Source organism: Rhopilema esculentum, chromosome 7 (assembly GCF_057945365.1).
Source record: "Rhopilema esculentum isolate cy_ngs chromosome 7, ASM5794536v1, whole genome shotgun sequence".
NCBI classification, from domain to species: Eukaryota; Metazoa; Cnidaria; class Scyphozoa; order Rhizostomeae; family Rhizostomatidae; genus Rhopilema; species Rhopilema esculentum.
This window is the reverse complement of record NC_142821.1, coordinates 13,845,270-13,872,034: the sequence shown is the minus strand read 5'-3', so window position 1 is coordinate 13,872,034 and position 26,765 is coordinate 13,845,270. Positions and strand designations below refer to the sequence as shown.

At 36.0% G+C, this 26,765-nt stretch overlaps 1 protein-coding gene across 2 annotated transcripts; it reads left to right on the top strand.

The window, feature by feature from the left end:
- On the top strand, positions 1–24,335 carry LOC135683415 (uncharacterized). Of its 2 annotated transcripts, none has more exons than XM_065198660.2 (3): positions 1–13,659; positions 21,022–21,177; positions 21,987–24,335. In XM_065198660.2, exons 1-3 carry the CDS (start codon positions 13,521–13,523, stop codon positions 22,541–22,543), a joined length of 852 nt encoding a protein of 283 aa, XP_065054732.2. In that variant the 5' UTR covers positions 1–13,520; the 3' UTR covers positions 22,544–24,335. The 2 variants fall into 2 exon arrangements, with proteins under 2 accessions (XP_065054732.2, XP_065054731.2); XM_065198659.2 differs by lacking the exon at positions 1–13,659 and adding an exon at positions 13,685–17,471 and having other exon boundaries at positions 21,987–24,328.
- Positions 24,336–26,765: the final 2,430 nt, after the last annotated feature.

Here is a 26,765-nt window from a genome sequence, read left to right as displayed (position 1 = left end):
TTGCTAATTTTAAAAAAATGAAATGGCCTCGTTTTGAATCAATTTAGTCCTTGCTTTATTGCATGGTAGATTCTCAAATTGGTCCAAAACTCATGCGTAATTACAACCTGGTTATTTTAGCCTAGCTTGGTATATGTTTGATAAAGTTACACTTGGGCATTAAATAGAAGACATTTAAAGGCTTTGTTTGTTTACGAAATCTAAAGATTTATGTACAAAATATTACTTATTTTCCATTTGATCTTGTCCATCTAAATTGTAACATACCAGTTTTAGGAACTGCTAATAGATGCGCCTCTTTGACAAGGAAGACCTTGACTATTGACAAGGAGGCAATAAACATGTTTCTCCTTCTCAATTGCTGTTTCATGCCTAGTGAAAGAACCGTATTTCTTAAGTTCTTGGCGATCTTGACATTGATTCGTCTCTCCGGTGGCAGCATGAAATGGCCTGAGCAGGTACAACTTTCTGTGGCAGAGGCTTGTGGCTTATTCAGATGATTTCATGACGCAAAAGCCATTTATTGCATTGTCGTGTGTGTCACTTAACCTAGAAATTTGCTTTTACCATTTGCTTTTACTGGTAGCATTGTGTGGTTTGCGCGGTGCATGATTAACGAGTCTCTCCTTTAATGCAATGAGACCATTCACGTATGCAATCAAGGATCTGCGTGCCATACAAATGTTGCAAAGCCGAGAACTTTCCTAACACTTCTCTTCCTCCGAACATTTTCACAAAATTCTTAATAAAGATTGGAAAGTGGTATTCCACTGTAGAGCTGATAGATAATGATTAGAAGGAACAGAAAAAATGTGAATAAAAGTAATTAAGTATATTGAGTATTTAAACCAACCAAGCAACCACGAATAGCAAAAGTAATTACTTTTCAAAGTTTGTCCTATCCTCTACCCATCTACAACATCTTCTCGGATCCTTTTTTTCTATCTTCTACCTTCAACAAATGCCATCCATGATAACTTAAATAGTTCTATTATGATATGAATTCAAGTATGTCTAAGTCAGTGCAAGCAAACAACAGATTCTTGGTTAAATTTTCAGCGCGATCTATGCGCATCTGCCTTACCACATATTTTAATTAAGTTAGCAGAATATAGGTTTTGCGTGGTTCGATCATACCATTTACAATACCATACAATTTGATATGCGCTTAAAGCAGTAGAAAAATTTCTATTAAAATACGTCACTCCTGAACAATATGACAGCTGAAGAAATCACCAATTAATGTAGATGAAATAGCGACTCAACTGAGCCTTAGATTACTAACTAAAGTTCTACCCAGCTAATTTGCTAAGAATGGACGTGCACATGGCGTCATTATGCGGAACAGACTCTCTTAGACAAGCCGCTCGTCAAGGATCAAACATATTACACTTGCTTCTTATAATTACGCACTTCAGAGATTTCCAAAACTGGATCATTTGTTAATTGAGTTATTCCAGCTTCGTTAAAGGGCATTGTGAATCACCAACAAAACATCAAGAACTCTCAATACTGTAATCCAGAGATCCCGGGTTTCCTTGTTCACAGATAGTCACGTGGCTCAGCTAAAAACCAAAACATGGTCTTTTTTCTCAACTTAACGAAAATCAGCAAATCTATTTCTAGTCTCAATCTTATCATTGTATTACAAGCGCGATTCTTGATTGTCCTATCTCTTCTTATTTTATCTTATCAACTTTGCTTTACCTAAATGGTTATAAGTGTAAACCAACGGATCATTTTTTTAGCCACAGCAGCTTCTCCGAAAATCTCTCCAATTATGCTCGCAGTTTGATTTGATTTTGCACTATTCTTTTTAGATAGAGAGTTTTGTTTACTGCCTAAAACACTGCTTGGCGAAACCATGGCAAAACTGGAATATTCCAAACGAGCAAGTTGATCAAAGCATTCATTTGAATGGTCGGGTATGATCATCTTTGAAATGACCTCTCGCAAGCAGTCTGATTGAAGCCGTTTATTTGCAAAAGTTAAACAATTATCGCAGTTACGTTTGAAATTCTTTCACTTAGAGTAAGCTTGTCCTTTGAATTTAGCTTAAATTGAAAATTCAGCTAGGGCTGATAACCAAATCCGGCAAGATCAAAAAAGACAATGAGCCTGCACGACATAAAAAGAGACAACTTTAGTGTGCCACTGCTCAAGGACTGTTTATAAGAACAATTTTTTAAGTGACGATTGCTTCATTTACCCATTTAAAATCAATTATAATCAGAGTGTGTGTAAATCAGTATAAATAAGGACAACATAACATTGCAGATGCAGCTCAACACATTCTAACTGCAGCTCGAGACCAGAGAACCTTCAGAATTTAAGTCTGCGCTTTTCAAAGCAAACCGTTTCTTCATTGTGAGTGACGAATCCAGCTACTGTAGGAGGGGTGGTGTATAGAGAAATGGGATGACAAATAAGACCATGTTTTTGTGCCTTATCCTTGCGATTCATGCCAGACGTTTTTATTGGGCAAGTCTTAACAAATATGAGCTTTACTTACCAATAGCATTATTATCAATTTTTAGAAGAATTTCGAGAATCGTGTTTTGACAAGAGAGGGCAAGAGTTTTTCCACTATACCATTCCTTGGCGCAGTCAATGTTCATTAGTGTTTGCTTTTTCTCAATATTTTATTTTTTGCAGCAAGAAACATTGTTATTTACTTTTTATAAAAATCAAAAATTCAGAATACGTCTTAGATTAAGGCAGTGTCCATTTTCATCGGGATATAAATACCAAACAATTCACTCGCGATCAAAGGAACAGGTTAGTTAATTGAAGTCTAACAATAAAAGAAGACAAATCTTTTGTAGCTTTAACAGTTTACAAAATCATCCCAAGTTTACAACGCAGTAAAATACTTTGAATTCTTGAAAGTTTGTTACGTAAAATGACATTCTCAATGCAAAGCTTATTGCCAAAGGAAATGAGGCTATGCCACGCCAGCTCTTTCCGAAAGCTTGTAATTTTGAAAAAGTATATAAAATATTTTGGGCCTTTTGATTCAGTTCAAAAACTGGTGTCTGTTGATGTGCTTTGGTAGCAACACCATGCTATGCACGAAATGAAAAGAATATCGATGTTCATGAGAAAAAAGCTTTGGCGGAATGATGCTTGCATTGATTTCAAAGAAAACACTTCTATTAGTATAAATATGGAATTTTCTTAAAGATTTTCTTAATGCCTGAACTTCATTTCCAAACTCAAGGTCTCAAATCTATTCGCCATTGAAAGTTTTGCCATGTTTCTAGAAGCACAAACCTCTAAATTGATAAAATGAAAGTGGTTGTGTGGCTATATTCACTACAAGGTTCCCTCCTGGTTTCTATTTTGCTTAATTTTCAACTAGCTGACTTTTAGACTACCACTCCCGACCAAATGCATATGCTCCTTTTGAGATCATTTGAAATGAAGAAAACTTTGGCAGGCGCGGATCCAGCCTGAATTCTGACCTATGCAAACATTTTCAGAAAGAGAATCCACATCATTTTGTGTTGGAAACGCCCACATTTTTTTGAAGTATAATCATTTTCACTGTAATTTAAAAAGTGGGTTCATTAAAGGAGGTCGATGAAACCAACCCACAAAAGTATGGAAGGGTAAATTTACCTGCAGGAAAAAGGTTGAAGAAAAAATATCTGAGTTTTAACTGTCCGTGATAGGATCCCAACCATGGACCCCATTTTCACAGCGCATTGAAAATAGCACAAAACTACCTGGTTGACACTTCCTTGTTGACTGACTCGGTAGAAATCCATAGGCAGGGGTGAGGCAGATATTGTCAACTCCTATTTCATTGGATGCAACAAACCATTGCCTAGGTCTAGCATAAAAATTTGCATAGGTCAACTTGGTTCCCTGATGCATAGGTCAATTGGTTGCCTGAACTGCTGCAGAGGCAAACACGACTTCTCATTCGAAAAAAAAAAACAAATCTGACTTTGCTAGCACCAAAGATTGCAGAGGTGAAGTGAAATTTTATTGGCTTACAAGAAGGCAAGGTACGGGATTCAGAAAATGCAGACCAGGAAAATCCCTGGAATCGCCACCCGACTGTTCAGTGCAGAGGCCAAAAGATAATCAGCATAATATATGCTCTGTCCTTCGCATACAGTTAGTGTCATTGGAGGCAGATCTAGGACGGAAGTTACTAAAAAATTTGACAAAGGAACTATTAATTAAAGATTCCAATAGTTTAAATTTTTTGTTTGTTGCTTTAAAAATCTGACTTATGCTTCTGCATAGGTTGCTGTAGTCTGGATATGCCTCTGTTTGGTATCTGGTCAACCAAAAGATGAATTGATTGCTTGCAATTTTGTAAAATGGCAATGTGGCCTTCAATGCACTTGATTTAAACCCTGGTTCTAATTGCAGCAATTTATTTCCAGGATTTGCATCCCAAATTGTTTTACTATATGGAACGATTGGCAAAATAAGTTATCTCGAGAATCACATTTTTAAAGTGCAAAAAGAACACTTTCTTTTTGACGCTTCAATTCAAATTTCGAAACAAATTGCTAGAAAAAACTTAGGTCCTTACCGGCTTTGAATTGCAACTTCTCTGTGCAAACAAAAAAGCATATCAGGAAGCTGAAACGCACTTTGAATGAGTTATATTATCCACTTTGCAGGCTGTTTTGCACGTAGTTCTGGACCTGAAAACGACCACAAAAATTTGGATTAATCAGCATTTTTGTTCTTGTTCAGGAAATATCGTTAGGTATGTGGTGGTGTTACGAGATCTATAAGCAAGAAAATCAGACATGTTATTGCAAATTTAAATAGAATTTCCTGGACATCGTATTAATGCCAAGGATAAGCCAAAACGGGGACTAAAATACTCTTCAGTCAATTTGAAGGTTCATTCTGTGGATATGAAGCATCAAACAACCCACGTAAAGACTTAGCTGTAGAGAAAAAGGATTCTATTAGGAAAGCCTTTCATTCAATCATCTTGAGAAAATATGACAAAAACGTCCTAACTGCCTTCGTTTCCTTTCCGTTCAAATGTGATCCTATTTTGAGACATTATGCTCTAATAAGAAACAAATGACGTTAAACAAGTTTAAGCCTTGTAAACCATTTTTAACTGGCCACGCTTTCATACAAGTTTTCTTTTTCCTTTACTTCTTCATATAAGCTTTCCTTAATACCAATATCCTGCCTCTTAACGCTACTCGAATAATGCATCTGTTTCAAAAGCGAATTTCACTTGTCTGACAAAGTGTCACCGTTACCACAGCAACCTTCTGCCTACACTCAACAAACAGAAAGTTCCAGGTGAAACGAAAAATGTGTTGTTTTCGTAAGTAGATATGCTGATGTGCTCTTCTGTGGTCTTTCAAATACACCTTTTGAGCTGACTGCGGTAACTGAAATGCCCCAAAAGCTTCACCTTTGATTAAAAATTGAAATTCTATTTACGTACAGTTTGGAGACATGCCTACCTCTAAACATCGTAGTTTATCAAGATTGCCTGACATTTATCTGCAAAACTAATAGCATGTATTTTTGAGTTTTGAGAGATTTACAGAAACTCGGAATATCTCATCGGAATGAAGAAATGACTTTTGAAAAATCACACTTTGGACTCATTCAATTAAAATTTAGAATTTTCTTAAATGCAGACATAGAACTGTTTAAATCAAGCTAATTATTATAGTAAATTAAAAAATAAGACCGCTTAACTACAAAATTAACACCTTTTGAATACTTTGAAACAGTTTGTCAACAGCTAATGGCCTTTATTCAACAAATACATATTCTTTGACATGATATGGAGACAATACTTACACTCTCTCTATAGAGCGTCCAGGTGCCTAAAAAATTACGGAGGCGTCAAGTCAGCTTTCTTGTACCAAGTTATTTTTTGTTATGGTTGCCAAGTTTAAAGAAAGAGGAAAGGAGCTATATCTGCTCGTTTAACCAACTTGATATGATTTACTGACTTTTTATTTCTTTAAGAGTAATGTTCATTTTGTAAATGACTGCTCTTTATAGTCTCTGAAGTTTGACATCACCTCTAAACCATTCAACTGTCCAGCAGGACTCGTTATTTGTAATAGAAAAAGTCTTTTTAGATGACAGCCTTGTATTTCGATTTCTCAACGATAAGCGGACAAAACTGTCTGTTTCAGAGATTGAATGCAAAACGGCTTGACAAGTGGACGGGGACATCTAAGGGTGGCCAATTGAAGTCGTGTCCAAACCAAAATGAGATTCATCATGGGTCCGTTATGTGGGTGGTCTATCATCTCAACTAAACACTGTCTAAAATTTTTCGATAAACCAAAGTGATGTTTCTCAAGAGCAGGATTCTATAATCCAATTTCAAAATGAATGCTTCATTAAACTGACCCGTCCTTTGGCTTCCACCTCTATGCCACAGGGATGCCGTCATCAAGGGATACTTTTGGTCGAATATTCAAAAACTTAAGTACCCAAAGCTTCTTAAAGACTTCTATCCCAATCTTTTTTGTTTAATAGTCTTTTCGTAATTCCTCTCGCATTCAAAAATATGAAAACAAGTACACTGTTACAAAGGTATTAAAATCAACAATATGTTTTGAATGAAAAAGCTTTTGGAATGTGTAAAAGCATTTGAAGAATTGCTGTAACGAGGTTACTGCATCACTGAGAGGTAAATATAGAATGGTAGCTTACGTTCTGTTTTTGTTTTAAGCCTAAAGTAAACGATGGATTTGCAATGCAAATGATGCTTTCAATTCTTCACAATTCTTATGACATTTTAAGCTTATTAATATCTGATTTCTGAAATGCTTCTGAAATTAAATGCGTCTTTGGTCAAGCAGCTTTTAATCTCTGCATCCGTTGAGGCAGTGAAGCAAAAAAGCATTAGGTATCTTAAAGCATGGCGGTATCGCTAGCCATGTTTCTATGTACGACATCTTTTAAAATGATTTAGCTATCCTGGGCCTCATAATTTGGTGCAATAGAAAAAGAGACTTGAGAAAATAGCTTTTTAGGCTACTTTAACGCAGTCTTACTTTTACATTTAACACAGTTTAATCTACATGAAAATGAAATTTTTTGATTTCACGGAAACGATGTGTTTTCAGATCATTGCATCTAAAGCAAATTCATCCCTGGAAGAAGTTTGCTTCCTTCTTCAGTTTTCATTCGCAATAGAGAGAATAGTCTAGATCACGCATATTCCGAATTTTTTGCATAATTAATTATTCGGACAGTTTTTTCCTATTCTTAGAGACTATTTCTTGTGTACTAAGCCATTATGAAATCGTTTGTGTGGCTTTGTTAAAAAGAACTGGAATTAACCCTCTGGATCTCATAAAATGCTGTGCCATCAAGCAGGTTGCAAGAGATGGATCTGCCAATCAAGCAGGTTGCAAGAGATGGATCTGCCAATCAAGCAGGTTGCAAGAGATGGGTCACAACGAAAGCAAATCATAGGGGGCGTAGATATGGTTCTAGCAAGTCTTGGTAACGGCCATGTCAAGTAGTGGCGTGAATGGAGAATCAAATTCAAAAAAGTTATGTAACATAAGGTGGCCATGGGAAAAATTAACCATAATGCGATTCTTTCGCGGTTCTACGCAAGCTCTCAATATTTCAAAACTTTTGGCTTTATCATACTTTATTATGCCTTATTGCTAAAACATGGCATGCTAACTAAGGATTAGCAAATGTTTAGCATATATCGAAGTTCAATTTAGAATAAAAGGAATTTGAGTACCAGGCAGACGACATGAATTTATGGTTCTTGTCAATTCCGCAAATGAAAAATTTACTTTAGTTCATCAATATCTTTAGGAACTATATCATGTCACTGAATTTATCATTGGACTTGTTGCCATGGAAACAAACAGTTGCTATCAAACAATACCTATACAATTGCAGAGCAATGTAATGCAACATTTTGCGGTTAGCATAGCAGGTTCTCTTACCCATATCAATCAAGGGATTAACTGAAGGTCCGTTTGGTACCCGCAGCTTACCGCACTTCTTAATTTTTACTAACGAGATTAAGCGCCCATAAACCAGTTGCGCATGATTTTCTGGTTTTGTCGATTTTTCAAGTAGAATGGCAAGGTAGCATCTTGGTTCATAGAAAATATCATGAAAAATATCATCACAAGAAGCCATCAGCTCAGTGCAAATGTCCGCCTATTGCATAAATTTTAAATATTAGCACCAAAATGATTTTAACATACCTTTCACTCGATTAACGTCATATGCTGTGCCTTCTCTCTTAAATACTGTTCACTCCTAGTTACACGTGCATGTTTTATTTTTAAGAACACACTAGAAAAAGGTAAAACTTACAATTGCTTTCAAATTTCTCTAATGCTTTTGTCCAGAAATAGTTGTTGCCATTGGAAGTATAGATATTCAAAACTTTGTTGACATAATTCGCTCTTTCTTTCCAAGTACAATATTTTTCTGAATTGAAAAGTTTTTTGTAAGAAGTATATCTTAATACCTTAATAGACACTTAAGTATTAATTTGTATTTTTGTTGTCATCTTCACTTAGTGATAACATATCCAAAATAAATTCTTCTCTCTTTAATTGCCAAGTGTGTTTCTATTTGAATGGTTTGATGTAGATCGGGAGGACAGAGGTAGCGTAGCATTTCACTTAATATTCCTTTCTCACAATTGCAAAAGCTAAAGTAATTTTCAGTATATGAAGTAAATAGATATCGTAATACATGAAGTCTTTTTGTTGCATTTTACTAAGCATTAATTGCTATCTTCACCTCGTGTCTGGCGTAAAATCATTTACCCCCCTAGCAACATCGAAAACCAAATGGATGGCCGAGAGTCATGAAATCTACCTTTCTTGGCAGACATACAAATTTTTTTAGTGAACACAAAATGTAATTTTCTATTGATAAATTGTTTGAGACCCTCATGAATGTATGAGATATTGTCCTTTAATGTCTCCAAATATAATTATTACCGGAAAGTAAGTTATATTCCACTATCTGCCTCTTTTTGTTAAGACGGAAACTTTACGGCCAATCTCATTTGATCGTTGTAGTGGTTCCATGGCCTGCAGAGTCCACAGGGGCGTGGAACTTTACCACGACTCGATAAAGACTACTAAAGAGAAGTTCTTTTATATAGAAGTTCGAAGTTTCTTCTTAATAATGGGGCTACTCAATAATGCCAAATGTAAGATTTTACTTTAAAGGGCGAGTCAAATGGTGCAATTCTCTAACCCCAGATCTGCTCTAATTTGTGTACCAGTGCAACAATCATATGACAAGTTCAGACAGAGTCGCTCAGTTATGCCTGACTCGAACTAATACTCACCAAATATCAAATTCAGCAAGGATAACTGTTCACCGCTCTCTTATAATCTTCTCTATGCCATGCAGAAGAGCTGTGGAAGGTTTGATATGTCGAGCATGACTTCCCTAAGTTGCAACTGTGAATTTAGCGCTTACTCTAAGCAATATAAAGCTAAATATCAAATAATAGCAAAAACGCTTTTTAAGGCATCGGCTTACAAGAGCACGTGTTTGACAAGAAATGTAATTATGCAAAATATGGAGTAAGAATTATGCTGTTGGGAACTCGTAAAGGCATCAACCCTTCTGAAAAATGTGCTTTATTCTAGCCTTCAGCCTTTCTGTCTTTAAGAATTATACATATTGATGCAGTTTATGTTTCTGCTTTTCTATTTAAAGGTTAAAGTTTTCAGAAACTTTGCACACGGTGAAGTATTACGTCTCATCTGCCTGTAGTAATAGGTATATAACACAAGGACACATTCACTATTTGACTGTGAGCATCAGCGGACATAGAGATCTAATTGAGTTATTTTAGATAATAATAATTAATGACACTTGAGGTCTCATTAGATGGTCCGACAGAGCTGGTACATCTTTGGTGGCCCTCAAACAATATCCTGGCTCTTTGGTAGGATCAGCTTTTCTGTCTTACAATCGTCTATATGCGATTAGAATGGTAGCTAGCGACATAGAAAGTCAGCAAATCTGTGCATACGTGAGAAATATCATGTGCAAATTGCGTTGTGGGTGGGTAGGAAACAAGAGCCACATCAAGTAGCCCTACACAAGGCTAATGGCATCAGCCATCTTGAAAATGAAAACAAGCTGTGCAAAGGCGTCGCTCACAATGCATAGCTCCGTGACTTAGAACAAATGTATTCACTTACTATTGTTGTAAAATGAAAAAAATATAGCTGAGCTTATTAATACTTTGAACCGTTTATGCTTTTATTTTGACTGTTTTTAGAACATATTCTCATTCTGTGTGTATCTAAATCTAGCAACGGCTTAGCGTTGGCTTTGTTTTAACTCATGTTATTTGATTTTTTAATTAAGGTCCTTTTTGATTTTTGTTCTCTGTTATAACTTATTTTATAGGTGGCCATTTAGTGACTCTCATGTGTCATATAAACTGTCAACAATAAAGTTTGATGTGAAACTGCAACAAACAATTAAGTCTAAAGAGATTAACCTACTTCTGTGTTTCTTTCATGTAAACCATTGATTTCTAGAAGAAGTCATTTGACAGAAATTAGTTTTTTCCACGTTGTTATGTAGAGGGAATCTGCAGTTAAATGTCGTTTATACTGTATATCTCTGCCAAATGACAGAATATATGTCGACCACTTACTCTGTAGGACAATGCAAGGTTATGAAATTCAGCATTTGAAACCAAAAGTATAAGATTGTTATATTATCTCACGTAAACCTTGCACATTGACGAGAAGTCAATTAAATCATTTGAATTTGTGACAGGATAGCACCAGATTTGTAATCTTTCAAATAATTGATATTTTTCATTAATAATCACGTTCAGATTCACAGACACAATCAAAAAGAAAGCAGCTGAAAATCTGAAATCGACTTTCTGCTAATAGTAGCATATTCTATAGTAGCTCATATGTCACAATTTTCAATTCTCCTTCAAGCACTTAGGTCAACCAACCTATGTATACATCTACAATGTACATTTGCCAAACTCTTCTCACATTAATTTACACGCCATTCCCATTGCCACCAGAAAATTTGTAGAGTTGTTGCCATAACAATCAGAATCTCCGTAAAGCGAGTTCTCACGACTGCTTGCATCCAGAATTGGATTCCAAAATTTGAGTGATTGCGCGACAAAATCCAGTTTTTTATAATTCAAAGAAATGTCAGTGCAAATGCCATTGCCGGTGGTAATAAAATGCTGGCACGGCTACGAAAAACAATGAGTGTTTGGAAATTGTTGTCTTGTTAAAGAAGAACATCAATTGTGAAATTTTGAAGCCATTCACACTAGACTGCAATTTCCTTGCCTGATTCTTAAGTACCTTAAACATTTTGGACAGCATCACTTTCCTCTTGTCTCAATGCACATTTATCCTCCTGTAAATAGGATTTAATGGGCATTTTTCTTAAACTGATAAGATGTTATCCAAATTGTGATAAGATAGTTATTTGCGTTGAAAGTGTTTGCCTAAGTTTAAAAAGGGTGCGGTTTTCCGGTATACTCCTTCATGTTCGAGCTTGTTTAGCTTCACAAGTTAGTTGAACTCTGCGTTGAAGATGCAACAGAAGAGGTTTAGAAAGACACCTTGCAGTTGATTCAAATGTTTCAAGAAGATTGATCGTAAATATGCAGGTTAAATGGACTTGCATATAATTTACGAAATCAGTCGTTTATACAAAAAGAGCCGAAAATTATTACTTATGGGCTAACTAAAATATCCTATAGATGTAATGAATTGTTGAATTCTATACCATTAGACATTCGGTTTACAAAAAATTGTAACGCAATCAAAACTTAAATTAAACAAATGGATCTTAATTGCTCGTGTAGACTATGCACAAAATATATTTCTAATATTGGATACTTGTAAACATCAGGATTTTTCGTAGTTATATTTGTTATTATTACAAGTTGGTGTTGATTAGCTGTTTATTAGCTATTATGATGTAAACCAACATTGAATGAAGTGAATAAAAAAAGGTTTCGTGTCTTTTGTCGTGAATAAAGTTACATCGTGAATAAAGCTAGAATACAGAGTTGTTCTTATCAAGAACGCAGTAAATGTTTTTGAGCTTAAAAAATTCATTGTATCACGAGGCTTGGCAATCTTAAGTCAGCAAGTCACTCATGTGATTTTTAATTGAATGTTGAGGCTATTTTGTTGGTAATTTTCAAGTCTTGATCCAAGATCGTTGAAAACCGATTATTGTAGAGTCAAATCAAGCGTTTATCAAAAAAAGGCGAAGGATAAAAATTTAATACCATACGCTGAATACGAGACACATGCAGCAATTGTAAAGACTTGTTTTCCATCCAGGAACAATAATTTCAATGCATGCACTTCCATGAGAGATGTAAGCTCCATTTGCTCAAAGGTGCAAGTAAATTCAGTCCAATATTTTCTTTCGTTTTCCATTGGGTATGTGCCCTATAATGTTCACCTATGGCATTAAATGATAAAGCACAATTGTTGTTGTTTGTTTCAAAGTAATAGCTAGAATTTCAAAGGACAGATGTTATGAAAAGAATAAAATATCGGTGACGATCATTTTGTGTGATTTCCTTAATATTTTTGAGATAAAAATTTGGAGATAAAAATGCACTGGAGTTCAATTATGTTATTTGCCAGTAAATTACGTTAAAACGCTCTCAAACAGAAAAATCATTGCAATGTCAGGTGTGAATGGTTTTCAAGTTCGAAAGCCACTTCAAATGCAAGCGCTGAATATGTGCGAAGTAGAGGCTACATCTGTAGGTGAATGTGATGCATATCCTTGGCCAATTTGGTCAGTTTTCCCACAGTTCATATTGCAATAATTAGAACATGTTTAGACTTGTGTAATTATCAAATCGGTTATTGTTTGAAGAGATAATTCTATGCCATCTTAAGAGTAATGTAAGCCGAAGAGATCTCTCTGAATACAACTTGCAGGTCCTATTGTGTCCGGTTGAATTGTATTAAGTGTATCAAAAATCCTCCTTGATTTGACCTTAATGGCATTGTTCTTAACGGTACAGGTTGACCTAGTCTATGTTTTATGCATATATGCTTATGAAAGCGCATTGAATGCGAGCAGAGTCTAAATTCAAACGACATTGAAAGCTAGCCTGTACTGGTTCGTTCCCTTGGCATTTGCTGCGCGGCAGGGTTGTGCAGGCAACGCGCGATTTCAGTCTCAAGAGAGCAAAGGGGCTTCGTGTGTGGCTCCTTAATATTCAAAGAGTCTACAATAGGCTCCAGTCTTCTTTTAGTCTGATTAGGAGGCCGATCTTATCTCGGCTTAGCGAACATGAAATAGTAACGACGAAGTGCTACTAGCTCAGTCCGTTTGATTTCATTAGCACGAGAGGTCGCTCAACAGAAGTCGCTACACATAAGTTGCCTCGAAGTGTCCTTTTACAGAAGTTATTCCAGAGAAGTTGCTTGATTGCACCGTCTGATACAGGCACATACCAGCACAGAGGCACCTTGCATTGGTTATAACTTCGCTGAAACCGTTACAAGATTTGCAAAATGTTATCCAAGGCGCTGAGGTCTTTTTCTGCGACAGTCTCTTCAAAGGGGGTCTCTGCAACGAGAGTCTTTTTTTCCATGCAACATTCTGTATGCAGATCAAGAGATTTTTCTGCAGGAGCTCAAGAGCAAGTTTGCTGTGAGTATTTTGAATATTAGTAATGTCGCTTTCATGCTTGTTTTCATTGCAAGTGCAAAATCACTTTTCATTTCCAGGGGCTCAAAAGTAGATTAAGGGTTGTCAATATTCTAGCTGTTCGGAATCAGCCGTAGTTGCGCACCGTAAAACAGACATGTATTGTCCTTTGAAACGCTTTTTTTACGGCAATATGGCTCAAGATACGTTATTGAAGAAATATATATAGATCTCTGTTGTTTCTAGTATTATAGTCAAAAGAAAACGATGGTAACAGCTCAATTTTAAAGCTTCTGGGGTTGATTTATGTGCAGTTGAATGCAAGGTGTTGTTCTGACATCAAATAAGCTTATCATTATTCAAATCAAACCAAATAATCATCATATAGACAAAAGAGATGAAGATAAACTTCTTTTATATAGTGTAGCCAAACAAAGCTTTGGAACTGCTTCGTGACAAAGTAGCTGTTCCACGTCGGATCCATTTGATTGGCTGGTCTGCTGTTTTATAGCGCTAATTTAATCTGGGTATACGTATTTGAAAATGTGATGTACGCCGCATGAAAGACTGGTGAAAATGTACGCTAATTCGCTTGAAATATTAATGAAAGCCACATAAAAGCAAGGAAACTCAAGAAAGCTTGCTAAATCAGCAACCGCGAACCACACAAACTGTGAGGCAATTTGCCAAAATTGATGACGATCGCTGTGATCTTCTAAGAGCATTCTGCCCCCGGGTAGTCTTCAAGGAAAGTTCACTAAAACGAGTGTTTTATTCATGTATGCCTAAAAAGGGTCAAGTACACCCTTCAGGATGGAATGATTTCATTAGATTAACACTTTTATATAAATCTCTAATGTCTACTTTAAATTTAAAGCTATTTCCATTTCTTTGGCTTTATTTAAATGTATCCGGAAAACATATGGGGAACGTGAAGTACAAAAAGATCAATTTACAAATGTTTGATTGCTGAACTGAAAGAACTGCCATGTTGGTTCACCTACCATTTTTTGGTCTTCTGTCGATGCCTCTTGATAATGAAATACGAGTAACGTCATGTCTTCCATCTCGTTGCCATGCCAACGCAGCCAATCTGTGATGCTTTTTTTCTCCTTGTCTCATCTTGGGCTTAGCCTGGGTAATAGCGATTGAGCAAACTTGGAGTTAGAAACAAACACCAGCGTGGGTTTGTCACATTAACATTTGGAACGCTTTTTGTTTCTTAAACATGTAGCATTTTACTAGAACGCAGCCGTTGATCTCAAAGCAAACTTCTTAGGCCGTGTTTGAGCACTAATTACAAATTGATCCTCGATCAAAAATCAGACGATGAATTTCCTGATATTAACCTGAGCCTTCTGCCAAACAAGTCCACAATAGAAGATTTCCTCGACTACTTGTTTTCTTATATTTTCGCTCCAAATAAGTAAATTCAGCCCTGTTTATGCGGCACAATTTTCAAACACATATTTTTCAAACTGAACGATCTACGTGCTGTATCTAAAAGGTGCAGCAAAGTACAGAAAGAAAGATAAAGCTTCATGTCAATTTTGTGTCATAACATTCTTGGAGAAAATCGTTTCATGGGAAAATATTTCAACCGTTTGATGTAGCATTATATTGTCAAATATTTGCCTGATTCTTTCATTGATGTTTGAGATTTTACCAGCTTAACCCAATCTACGTATTAGACGCGATTTGCACATTTTCCGAAATTTGTTAGACAATTCGAAAGTAGATGTTTTTGACAAAGAGATTTTTGGGTAGTAACTCCTTAAGCTCTAAATCGTAGTTAACTTTAAATTCTCTTTTGAAGAGATTGTCCTTGAAAAGGTAAACTTAAGTAAATTTTTAACAACCTAATCAAACCATCTCAAACTCAGAAAACGGACACCTGGTAAAACCACTTGCCAATGTCCATTCACTCAAAACCCACAGGCTCGTATACAACTCAAAAACCAAAAACCAAAGACCTCTGTAGAATACGTCATTCGTACTGGAATTTTCTTTAGATCAATAGCCCAGTGTCGTCTTGCCAACTGTAGAGCCCAAGCCTTTTATCAACGCGCAAAGTTGCACGTAGCCTACTAAAATCAGTCCTCTTTAAAATGAAGCATCACTTTGCTTATTTCTAACATCTTTGGTTTAGAATAACTAAAAACCCTTTATCATCTTTCATTGTTTGACAACTTTTCAGCGAATGCCAAAGGCTTATCAATATGGTTTTAGTCTTTTATTTGCTAGCTTTTCTGTTACTGTATTTATTTGCCCCAAATCACTTTGGTTGCGATTTTGATCGACAAGGCAAATGAAGCAACGCGGCAGTTTGCAAGTTTTATTTAGCTGATCACTTAATGGATAAAGAGAATCCAGTGTTTACAGATCTCAGCTGAAATATTTCAATAACTTTATCTAGAGAAGCCTTTTATTAAAAAAAATTTTTCTTCCTCTTTTTCTACTTTGCGGAAAGTGGCTGAGTTTTTATCGTGCATTGTAGGCAATATTTTGACAACAAATTTAATCTGTGAATAACGTAAGACATTTTAATCAATGCTGCTCAGGATTATGTACATCATTCAGTTCTTTAGAGAATTCTTTTTCTCATTCACTTAAAACCATATTCGTGTTCATTTCCATGCATTGTCATCAAAAATCTACCTGTGGAATTTTCATTACAAAATGAAAATAATTCACTTAGACACACTAGCAAGAAAAAGAAGCAGGACAAGAAACTGAAAAAAATAAATAACTTCTACGTCCAGGGTAACAGTTATTTCTATGGTAACAGCAGCAACTGGCTTGCACTGAAATCTAGTAACTTTCCGGTGTCATTGAAAAAGGAAGCTCAAGAAAAATAATTTGTTTTATTGCTTAAGTCGCAAGTGTTTTTGGGATTTTGCTGCCTCTTCGAAGTAACTTGTCGTCTTTGAGAGAACATTTGATTGCTTTATAATCGTGTAAGGCACGCAATGGAATACGGTTAAAGGCCAATCTTTCTCTTCAACCTAAAAGCAAATAAAAGCATTCCTTTTTGTCCGCCAAAATGTTTATACATCTTCAGTAATAAGCCACAAAAGAAGGCATGAATTTTCAATTGCTGTTAACTATTAAAATTCTTTCAAAAGTATCATTTAAAGCAATAATTCAACACTCCGTTTATCTCTCTTTGCCTAAGTTTCCTTGAAAGCTATTCGAAACCACAAATCAGTCACGTGCTAATTATAACGGCGTTACAACGAGCTTGCGCTTGTTACCGCTTGCTGTCCGCTTGGCTTCGTAGACCACAAATCCGTTGCATAGCACACCCAGGTTTACAATAGCCCGGTCATATTTGATTTGCGTCGAAAACCATTTTATATTAGCAAGTAAGATGTTGTTACAAAGTCAAAGCCTAATTCATCGTTGTAGGCGATCCCTTTGTTGTCGTTAAGGAGATTTGCTTTGTCTTGAGGATTTCTCTTTATGCTTGCGGGCTTCTCAATTCTTTCATAACCACGCATAGAGTTGGCAATCATAAGCTGGCCCATTGTTGGTTTCCTGTGGCCCACTATTGGCCCCTTGACCTCACCACTATAAAGGCTTGTTTGAGAGCTAGCTTCCAGTAGTTTGTCGATCAGCCAGTATAAGGCAGTCATTATGCACTAGAGGATTATCGCATGCGATGATGAATAGAATTCAGTGTCTGCGCCATTGCAGAGAAATGTTGAGCACGACAAGACGAAGCCTTGTAAGCCTCAGTCAGACCGAGGTGGTGTCAGAAAAACCTGAAGTTATTGGAGCGAACTTGTGCGCTGTGAGGAAGCCGTCATTTTGCAGTATGTCTAATTATTACTGCTATGTTTTCATTTCTTATATTCTCAAAGTCTTTCGTTTCATTCATATTTTAAAAAACAACGAAAATTTGCGCATATTGCTCACTTTATCACTAATTTTGTTGATTAAAGCTTAAAGCTTTTAGCATTCCTTCCAATGATAAGGTTGTCATCCATGTTAAAATGAAAAGATGTTATCATTCCTGCCATATTTATCTGGATTTACACATTCAAATGTTGGTGACAAGTCGCTCTGTGTTTTCTAAAGACACTCTACTCTAAATTCCGAGTATCCAGTCCTTTCTATCGGAATTCAAGTTCATTGAGCTGTGAATTCTTCCAATTTATCAAAAATATATGTGTGCCTTCAACGTATGAGGAAAACATAAATACATATAATTATATAGAAATTAATACATATATATATAAGAATAAATTTGTCTTTTGATACTTCCGTAGCACAGTGCTCAATACGTTAGCACGTAGAGCGTGATATATCGTAAAGTTGAAGAAAATAAGACTACATGATTTATCTCTACAAGCCTGCTTCTTGGGTAACTCACTCTTTAGGAGAGTGAGTTTCTTAAGAGTGAGTTACTCACGAAACAGGCTTGTGGAGATAAATCATGTAGTCTGATTTTCGTCATCTCTATGATATATATAAGAATACTTCCACTGTGCGAAAAACTTAATTTAAAATTTCTGTTCCAGTTACTTTCAATAATATCTAGGAAACACTTTCGATTTCCACACCCATTACGTGCTCAGAATCACACATTATGCGTTTAAAATGACACACATTCCGTGTACGTGTTCAGAATTACACATATTCGAAAGAAGTACAGTCTTGTAATACTAATCTTGACGGGCTTTTAACTGAGCTTTGCTTGCCTGCACTTGAGGTGGTATCTAAAGTAGCTTTACAAAATATGCCATTAAATTACGCAATGAACAAAATTTCAATCTGGAACCATCACGTCACTTTCTAGCGAAGTCGTTGCATCCTGAAATTTTGTGCTTAACCTGCGAATCTAAAAAGCACAGAATGTAGTTCGGAAGCCTGATCACATCATTTAAACGATTGATTAAACAAAAAATGTTCATTTTCTTTAAACCTGGTAGTTTCAGTCATTTTGCAAACGTTGAAATAACTAATTTTACTATTCATATCTAACTAATTATTTTTCTCGAAATCTCAAGTCAAGCCTTGTCCCATTGTCACAATCGACCCATTGGATTTCCCTCTTCCCAGTTGCCGATTTAGTTTCGTAAATGGAAAATATTCAGCTTAACCAGTCATCTTCAAAGTACTTTTGTTACTGCGTGTCTTTTCTTTAGGTCTCCTTACGCATTGTTTCCGCAAATTTTCCTTGTTACTTCACCGTTTTAAAAATAATTCGAAAGTGAAACGATTTTCAGCAAATGAATGAATTAGAGAGATACTTCAATTGGCAATAAACAATGAGGTTGTTTAAGTTTGATGAAACAACCGTGGAATTCTGTTGCCCATAAGAGGCATACGAAACCATATAAGGCATGCGCCATGGTAGCGGCTGTGATGCCCTCCACACATCCCTACTGCTTCCATGCCTTACCCAATAAAGCCATACTGTCCAATTTTATCCAAGCTTTCTATTCAGTGATACAGCGGGCATCTGTATGACCTAAACGTGTACATGGAGCAATTCTCATCAGTACGTGATTGCACACACAGATATACTTGACATCAGGTCAAGACACTTCTACTTCTCAATTCACCTGTTTGCCAATACAGTTGTTTCATGTAACTCACACTTTTTGAGTTCGCGAATTACACCGTGTAAACGGACCCAGTTTAGCATTGTACATGTGTCACAAATACAACATGTGCACTTGACTCGGCAATCAAAAACAACCTTAAAACCATTGCAACTGTGAGTGGTGTCCAACGTTGATGTTTCGGGCAACCCAATTGTACTTTGACACTTTGATTGGTCCATTAAATGTTCATTTCTAAGTCAAACCCTCGCTGGAAGTGTCAAGCAGAAGTTTTCACCTAAGAAGAAAGGGCAAAGAGTAGTTTCTTTCACAAAATATTGAACTTTTTTCTTACTATCAATTAATTGTTACTTCAAACTTTGTCTGGGAGATATAAATTATTGCTTCAAAGTTTGGGATATATGCTTCCCCACATCTATACTCTGTTACCATTCCTTCTCCTGCATGGATTCTTAATTTGACCTGAAGAAAGCCAACGATTTTGATCCAAGATGGGCAATTAATTATTGAAGAAAGATTTAAATAAAATTGCGTCAATTACCAGTAACAAGCTGGACTATGGTGAAGCATGTAAAAGATAAGCACAAACGCATTTTCAAACTTTCCCTCGTACATCAATCACCAACTTCACTGTAAGCCAATCGAAACTTTCTATCTTTGTTTCGGCTTTTGGACAGTACCCAGAAACCACTTGGGCCCTTGAGATTTTTTAAGCAAAATTTCGAATTCTGCAGCTTGAAAGGGACTATTTTGTTATTAATGGCTTTGAAAAAGGAAAGCATTCGAGTATACTGAAGCTTTTCGTCTGACACTCTTCAAAGAATAAAACGCCAGAACATAGATCGAAAACTCCACGCTAGGAAAACTTAATATCTAATAGGTAAACGGCACTGATTGGGCAACCTCAACAGTCATGTGCTCGCGTTTCTGATTGGCTTATTCCGATCCACAACTTGGTATAGATATTTCCTAGCGTAGAGTTTTCGATCTATGTTCTGACGTTTAAGCCACATTTAAGTTTTGTACCACAAAAAGGTTATTTGCACATTTCGTTGTTGTTGGCTAAAGAATTTATGGGAAATTAATCTAGTTTTCGTCATTATTTCGTGACCCGATAGACGGGCAGATACCGCATTTTAACTTGAGTTTTCTGAATAAAAACACAGACGTAATTGAATAGAGCTAAGCTCTATCTATTTTGTGCTTTAAAACATCGATTGCTTTCTTTTAAGACCGTGCTTTTCCATCAAGATAATTCAATGTATTTTCTCCTCTGATAAGTCAACCATTCGGCCTGGATCTGCTGCGGAATGATCTTGCACACTTTGGACCACCAACAGAAAGTTTTGCAATGCATTCTCCTTTTCTTGCTAGTTGGGGGTTTAGTGCTCCGCCTTGAAATTCCGCGAACAAATGGAGAAAATCGTCTTTTAACCGCATTTTCGACGATAGTTTTCGCTTATCTCACATCCACTTTACGTGGAAACAACAATTACATAAAATATGCCGAGGTCATGTCAGATTTCTCCAAACCATAAATTTAGGTTTAGTTCAAGAAAGCCCAAGGTATCTGATAAACACTGGCAAGATAAGACCTTGAAAACTTACTGTTTCATACGAGTATCCTGTAATCAAGTTTGTATGCTGACAGGAAATGATTGAATTGAGTTTCTGGAAACTTTCTGAATTGATTTTCTGGAGACTTTCTGAATTGAGTTTCTTCAATATTAGATTTTGAGACCTAATTAAGTTGAATTTTTTTTCCATGTAGTATTATATTGCATTGCTATTCTAGTTCAATCATATGATATGCCAAAAGAAAATGATCTGTACAAGCCATGGAGAATTCACAAACTTGTTAAGAAGAGTGATGTTATTCAAGCTCAAGCACTGATATATGATGTCTACGTGCGGGAGATGGGCTGGATGTTTGCTAAGAACAATCCAACAGGTAAAATTCTCGCTCTCTATTTCACGTGTACTCCTTTTTCGAATTGCTATTATCTATTCTGTAAAAATTTTCGATGATAATGCCTTTAATTTATCTGCTAATACATAAAATATCTAAATCATCTGCTAAGCCTAACATGATATCTAACCAGTCTGCTAATAATATTGAGATTTTGGTTGATATATTGGATTTTATGTCTTATCAAGAGTAGAACCGTATCTACGATGAAACGCCTTCAAAATCTCTTTGTAGATACGATTGTATACCTCTCAAGGGTGGTCTTAATTAGAAGTCGCTACATTGCTAGCAAAGCGGACTTTCTATTAGATTACGCAAACTTTTAATACTAATTGCCTTTGACATTGTTTTGTAAACTTCACAAGCCTCCGGATGCAAATCCTTTTTTGCGACAATGTGAGAAGTTCTTCTTTCTTTCAAAGAGTTTGGCCCAAATTACTTTGCATAAATATTGGTAATTCGTTTTTGTATCCATTACGTAGGTTGTTTTCTGAAAGATGTTGTTGAGTACAGTTCTACTTGATATAGCATATTTTTAAACAGAAAATGTTTGTTGCTTTCAACTTTCTCTCTTTGCATACTATGTGTTTAATCTGACAACAAGCTCTTTCAAACGTACTTGCAAGTTCCGCCATAGCCTTCAAAACAAGCCACTGCAAATTTGTTAGAAACTGTGATAATTTTAGTGAATTTTTCTTTAATCATCTTCTTTGATGTGTTAGATTTTTCATCAACTTTGGTTTTTCACTGCATTATCTGCAAATTATTAAAACTCTTTCCTTTTATAATAGGCTTTAGAATCGAGAAATCTGACTGTGGAAAAAGTTTGCTAACGGACGATTTGGAGGATCATTCTAACTGGTTTGGAGTGTTTGAAGAAGACAGGGTTGTTGCTGTTGCGCGCAGGGTTCACAGAAATGCACAGGGTCATCTTGATCTCACGCGGTACGAATCAAGCAAGAAGCCACAGATCGCTCGCGCTGTTTGTCCGGTTAACAATGAATATGTTTACGAAATTCAACGGTGTGCAATCGCCAAAGAATACAGGGGAACGAACGTTATTATGTGCGTCTTCCATTACCTGTTTCTCAACGCTGCAATGAATAATTTCTCGATTGTGGGGACGTCACCTGTCGGCAAGATGAAGAGTTTTCTGCTTTCCACTCTGAGGCTGCGAGCCATTGATCATAACTTTCTGTACAGCGAAAATCTGGAAGGGCCTTCAACAGTGTTCCATCTGACAGTCGAAGAGGGCTTAAGAGCATCAGATATTCTCGAGGAAAAAATCCTGAAAAGGAGGCAACGTCAACCTCGAGCTCGGGACACTCTCCGGCAGCAGCAGTGCTGAAGCCAGTATATAACTCTGGGTACTGCATGCAGAGATGCAGTGATGTATATTGTCAATGGTAAACTCAAAAGTTGGCCAGTTGATCGGTCCAAAATGGCTAGCATTCAAATGGCTAGAGCTGGCCTAATTGGACTACGGGTTGAGCTCGTAATTGATAATTTAAAAGTTCGAATGAAGCGCAGCAGATCACACGGGTCCCTGCAGAAATCGCGGGCAACGATACTACGGGATCATTGCTCCTGCTAATTGAAAAGCAACCGAAAGTCCAGCTCAAAGGTTATTTGAGTTCATTAAATTAAGCAAGGAACCTTGTTAGAACGATATTGCAGAAAGCAGGATTTACTCGACCAGACAGCAGAAAACGATTGAACATCAAAGACTATTGTGAACAAACAAACTAAAAACTGCCTTTATTTAAGTATATAATTTGACAGTGGTCTTCACTTTGTGAAAATATGCGTAGCTAGAAAAAGCCATTTCAACACAAAACAAGATTAAAGGCGTTTGTCAATAGATTATCATGAACTGCGGTCAAAATTCCCATTGATTAATTTCTCTTGAATAAATTTAGCGGGTGGAGAATGAAAAGATCTTCGTAGCACCACATTCTAGGCGAAGACTAATTTAACCTGATATTGTAAAAGAATTGATGAATTAAGATTCCATCCAGCAAGCGACTTTTATTAAATTTTACAAACTCGTCCTTTAAGGAATTCGAAAAAATTTAGCAACACGCCCTGCTGACATCTAAATAGAATTGCTTACATGCTAAACGATTGAAAAATTCGTTAAACAAAATTTTTCTGTTAAGGAATTCCATTGCCCTTACTAACTTTAAATACAAATTGAATAAAAAGTCAGATATCAACCATATTTGTTTTCATTCGCGCCATAGCAACTTCAAAAAACCGGTAAACAGTATAAATCATAAGAAAATCTGTTCAATTTTTGGTTCTTTGTTTTCAGATTTTGAATGCTACAAATTGTAAGTATTATGCAACATTTGCGAAGTTCTTTTCTTATTTGTTGACATAACCTGCAAATGAACTGTGCATCTAAACAAAGAGAACAACTTGAGACCATCAGTGATGATAAAATAATTCCGTTAAACTTTTAAAGCCTTTTTGCGAAGAAATATGTGAATTGACATCAAAGGGCCGATAGAAATTCTCGTGAAATCCCAGGTCATTGCACAAGTCTTCTGTCAGCCATTGAAGCTCCTTGAGAGAGATTCATCAAAGTTGACCCTCCAGAAGTCTCTGCACGTTATTTTATCCAAGCAGTATTTATCATAGTTACCTCTTAGCTGTGCTATTATTAATTCCATTGTATTTAAAATTTCGTCGAATTTTTCTTCAATTATTTTCTAAACAATTTCGATTTGATGAGCTGACAAGCTGTCACAACTTCAGCTAGTGTGGGTAATTTATTAGCATAAATATAAATCGAAAATTATTTCCAAGCTGTTTGAATATTATATTATATTGTAATGCGAAAGATATTAATATGCAAATACGTCTCACTGCATTGTATGTCGAAATTGTTGTATTGTAAATTGAACGTATATATGAATTTATTAAATATATAGATATAAACATATGAATATTGTATACCAAGAAAATATCAGCATCACGTAAGAATTCGCTTGCTTATTGTCTAATCTCTGGTTCAGAATCTGGTCTGGTCGCGCTATGTTACAGTTATGTCTCTTTTAAATACACCTTGTTTGAGGTAAAGTACACCTTGAGATGAAATACTAGTAAAATTCTCCTATAGCCTTTACTATCGTCTGGTTGCTTTTGTGCTGCCCTACTCACCTCTAGAATATCTCCTATTGAAGATGTGTCGGTAATGTTTGAGTTTCGAACCTCGCAAAACATATCCTCGTTTCCATCCACTTTTGTGACGTCATGGCTTCCCTTATCGTGACTATTTACGGAAACCTAAAAATCGATATTCTCGTGTTTGTTAGCTACAGTTACGGAAACAGTCGGGAAAACCAGGATCTTGTCGATATTAATGCTGTTTGGAATGAAGGAATTATGAGTGTTATGCAGATTTATTAAAGTTAAATTCATAATTGCAGTTCAGGAAAGGAATATAGATAGAAATGAATACGCGGGCTCATTAACATTATGATAAACTCTTAGACAACGACCAACATCATTTGAAAGGCTTAATCAGACACAGCTTTGGCATTTAAGATGATTTCCAACCAGAATCGTGTCAGCCCTAACTTTCAGCCATTTACAAAAGTGATTATGTAACGCTGACTTTAACTTTATTTTTGTCTAATAAAGCATGGCGTTACAGAACTGTTCGCTGTAGTGTTGCCCAGTGGGAAGATTAAGTAAAGAGGTGGCTTATCAATGAACGGCGGAAGGTCCCTGGATACCTCGTCATTTTGGACACCCTGTCTTATCTTTTGGGATGCTGAAAAGAACTCCTTTTGAAATGTGAAATACTGTGAACCTTTTGCTTTGCAAAAATGTTGGTCATTTTTCGCTTTTTTAAGTCGAAGACTCTCTGTTTATAACATGATTGAAAGGGACTATTATAAACAACAGGGGTTTTGAACTAGCAGACGGATTTGTTGGGGGTGGGGGGGGGGTGTGTTTAGGGGGTGATGGTGGTGGTGAGGAGAGATGCAGCAAAGACTTTTAGAAAAGCCAAGACCATAGTTGTTGTGTCACATTCGCTGGCTTGCCTTTTTACGTAATCAAGCCAGCGACTTGAAACTAAGCTTGTCATTACGCCAATGAATGTACAATTTTCTGAAACAGCAGTTTTTATAGGTCTATTAAAAATACATTGAAATTACGTTGTCGTTGAAAGCTGACCTAGAAGCTTAGGGGACAAGTCAAAAAATAGACAAAGCAATGTTTATGTATATGAGAAATAGTAGCGCAAATTTATATGCAAATGGAACTATGGAAGAAGTTTGAACTTTAATATCTGAAAAAGTCTCACAAATTCATTGAAGCATTTCTGTGATCAGTCTTACTAACTTGATTATAAACCATTGTTGTTTTAGAGACTCCCAGTACCTAATTTCTATCAATAATTTAAAAGGCTACATTCATAGATGGCTTGCAATCATGATAATTTTTCAGAGAATGACCATCATTACGGTGACGTTGCTCTGTTGCTCTGTGATTATCTTTTAGAAGAATAAAAAACTAATGTCGGAGCTGTTGTCTTGCAACTGGGCAGCACAAGCGTGGTACTATCCATTAGAAAACCATTGTTTTGGATAAATTCAATCCCTTGGTTTTAGGAATATTTGTAGGGCCTTTTCAAACTTGATTTTATTTGAAGTCTTTTCCATCTTGAGTTTTTTACAGTATCTTGATTGCAGTGATAACTGCAATGGCCCGCCATTTGGTTTTATTGAATTGATGAAAGTCTAACAAGCATCGATTGCCATTCCAATGATAAAGGTATTTTCTTGCCTCCTAAATCTTGGCCTATTAATCATAAGCGCCTTGTACGTAAGTTTTACATGACATGATATTTTAAAAAATCGATTAACATTCAAAATTATTATTTGACTTGGAACAAGTCTTTTGCATATTTTTGTCAAATTTTGAAAACGCAAAATCTTATAAAGGAATCTCTATGCGTTGAAAAGGACAGTTAAGTATGAATAGAAAATAGTAAAACAGAAAGTGTAGACCAGTTGAATACCACAAAGATGCCAACCATCTGCACAAATAAATGGTGCCTTGTATCTTGGGGATATGCATTTCCTCTTTGTTATTTTCCTCCCTTGATGCCTCTGAATGTGTTTTTTATTTCTTTCAAAGCACATATTTCTAGAATGTTATGCAACGGTCTTTTTCAATTATGTTTAGATTTTTTCCATGAGCCACAACCAGTGTAATTTAGGAATCTTTTTACAAATACATTTTTACTACAGTTAAAAGTTTTTATACGCAACTTGTTACTGACAAAACCCAGTCTGTCTTTCCATAAAAAGTTAAAACAAAAATTTCTGTGGATTTCTAATATTCTAATATAAATACTCACATCAGCGTACTTAGGGGAATTTTAGGCGAGGATGCCTCTTTGTTCCAGACTTTATTCACTGGGAATTCACTCAATGAAAAATTGAAAAGTTGCTGGATGCAAACCAGTTTGTCAAATTATCATAATCAAAGATGTATAAGCAGTATTATTCGAAAAACCACTACCGTAAAATGTTGGTGTTATATAGAGCAAA

Excerpts from the sequence above, each read along its gene's own strand:
- LOC135683415 (XM_065198659.2), top strand. The coding sequence starts at position 17,318 with ATGATGAATAGAATTCAGTGTCTGCGCCATTGCAGAGAAATGTTGAGC. Across the intron at positions 17,472-21,021 it reads GAGGAAGCCGTCATTTTGCA|TTCAATCATATGATATGCCA; the intron begins GTATGTCTAATT and ends TTGCTATTCTAG. Across the intron at positions 21,178-21,986 it reads TGCTAAGAACAATCCAACAG|GCTTTAGAATCGAGAAATCT; the intron begins GTAAAATTCTCG and ends CTTTTATAATAG.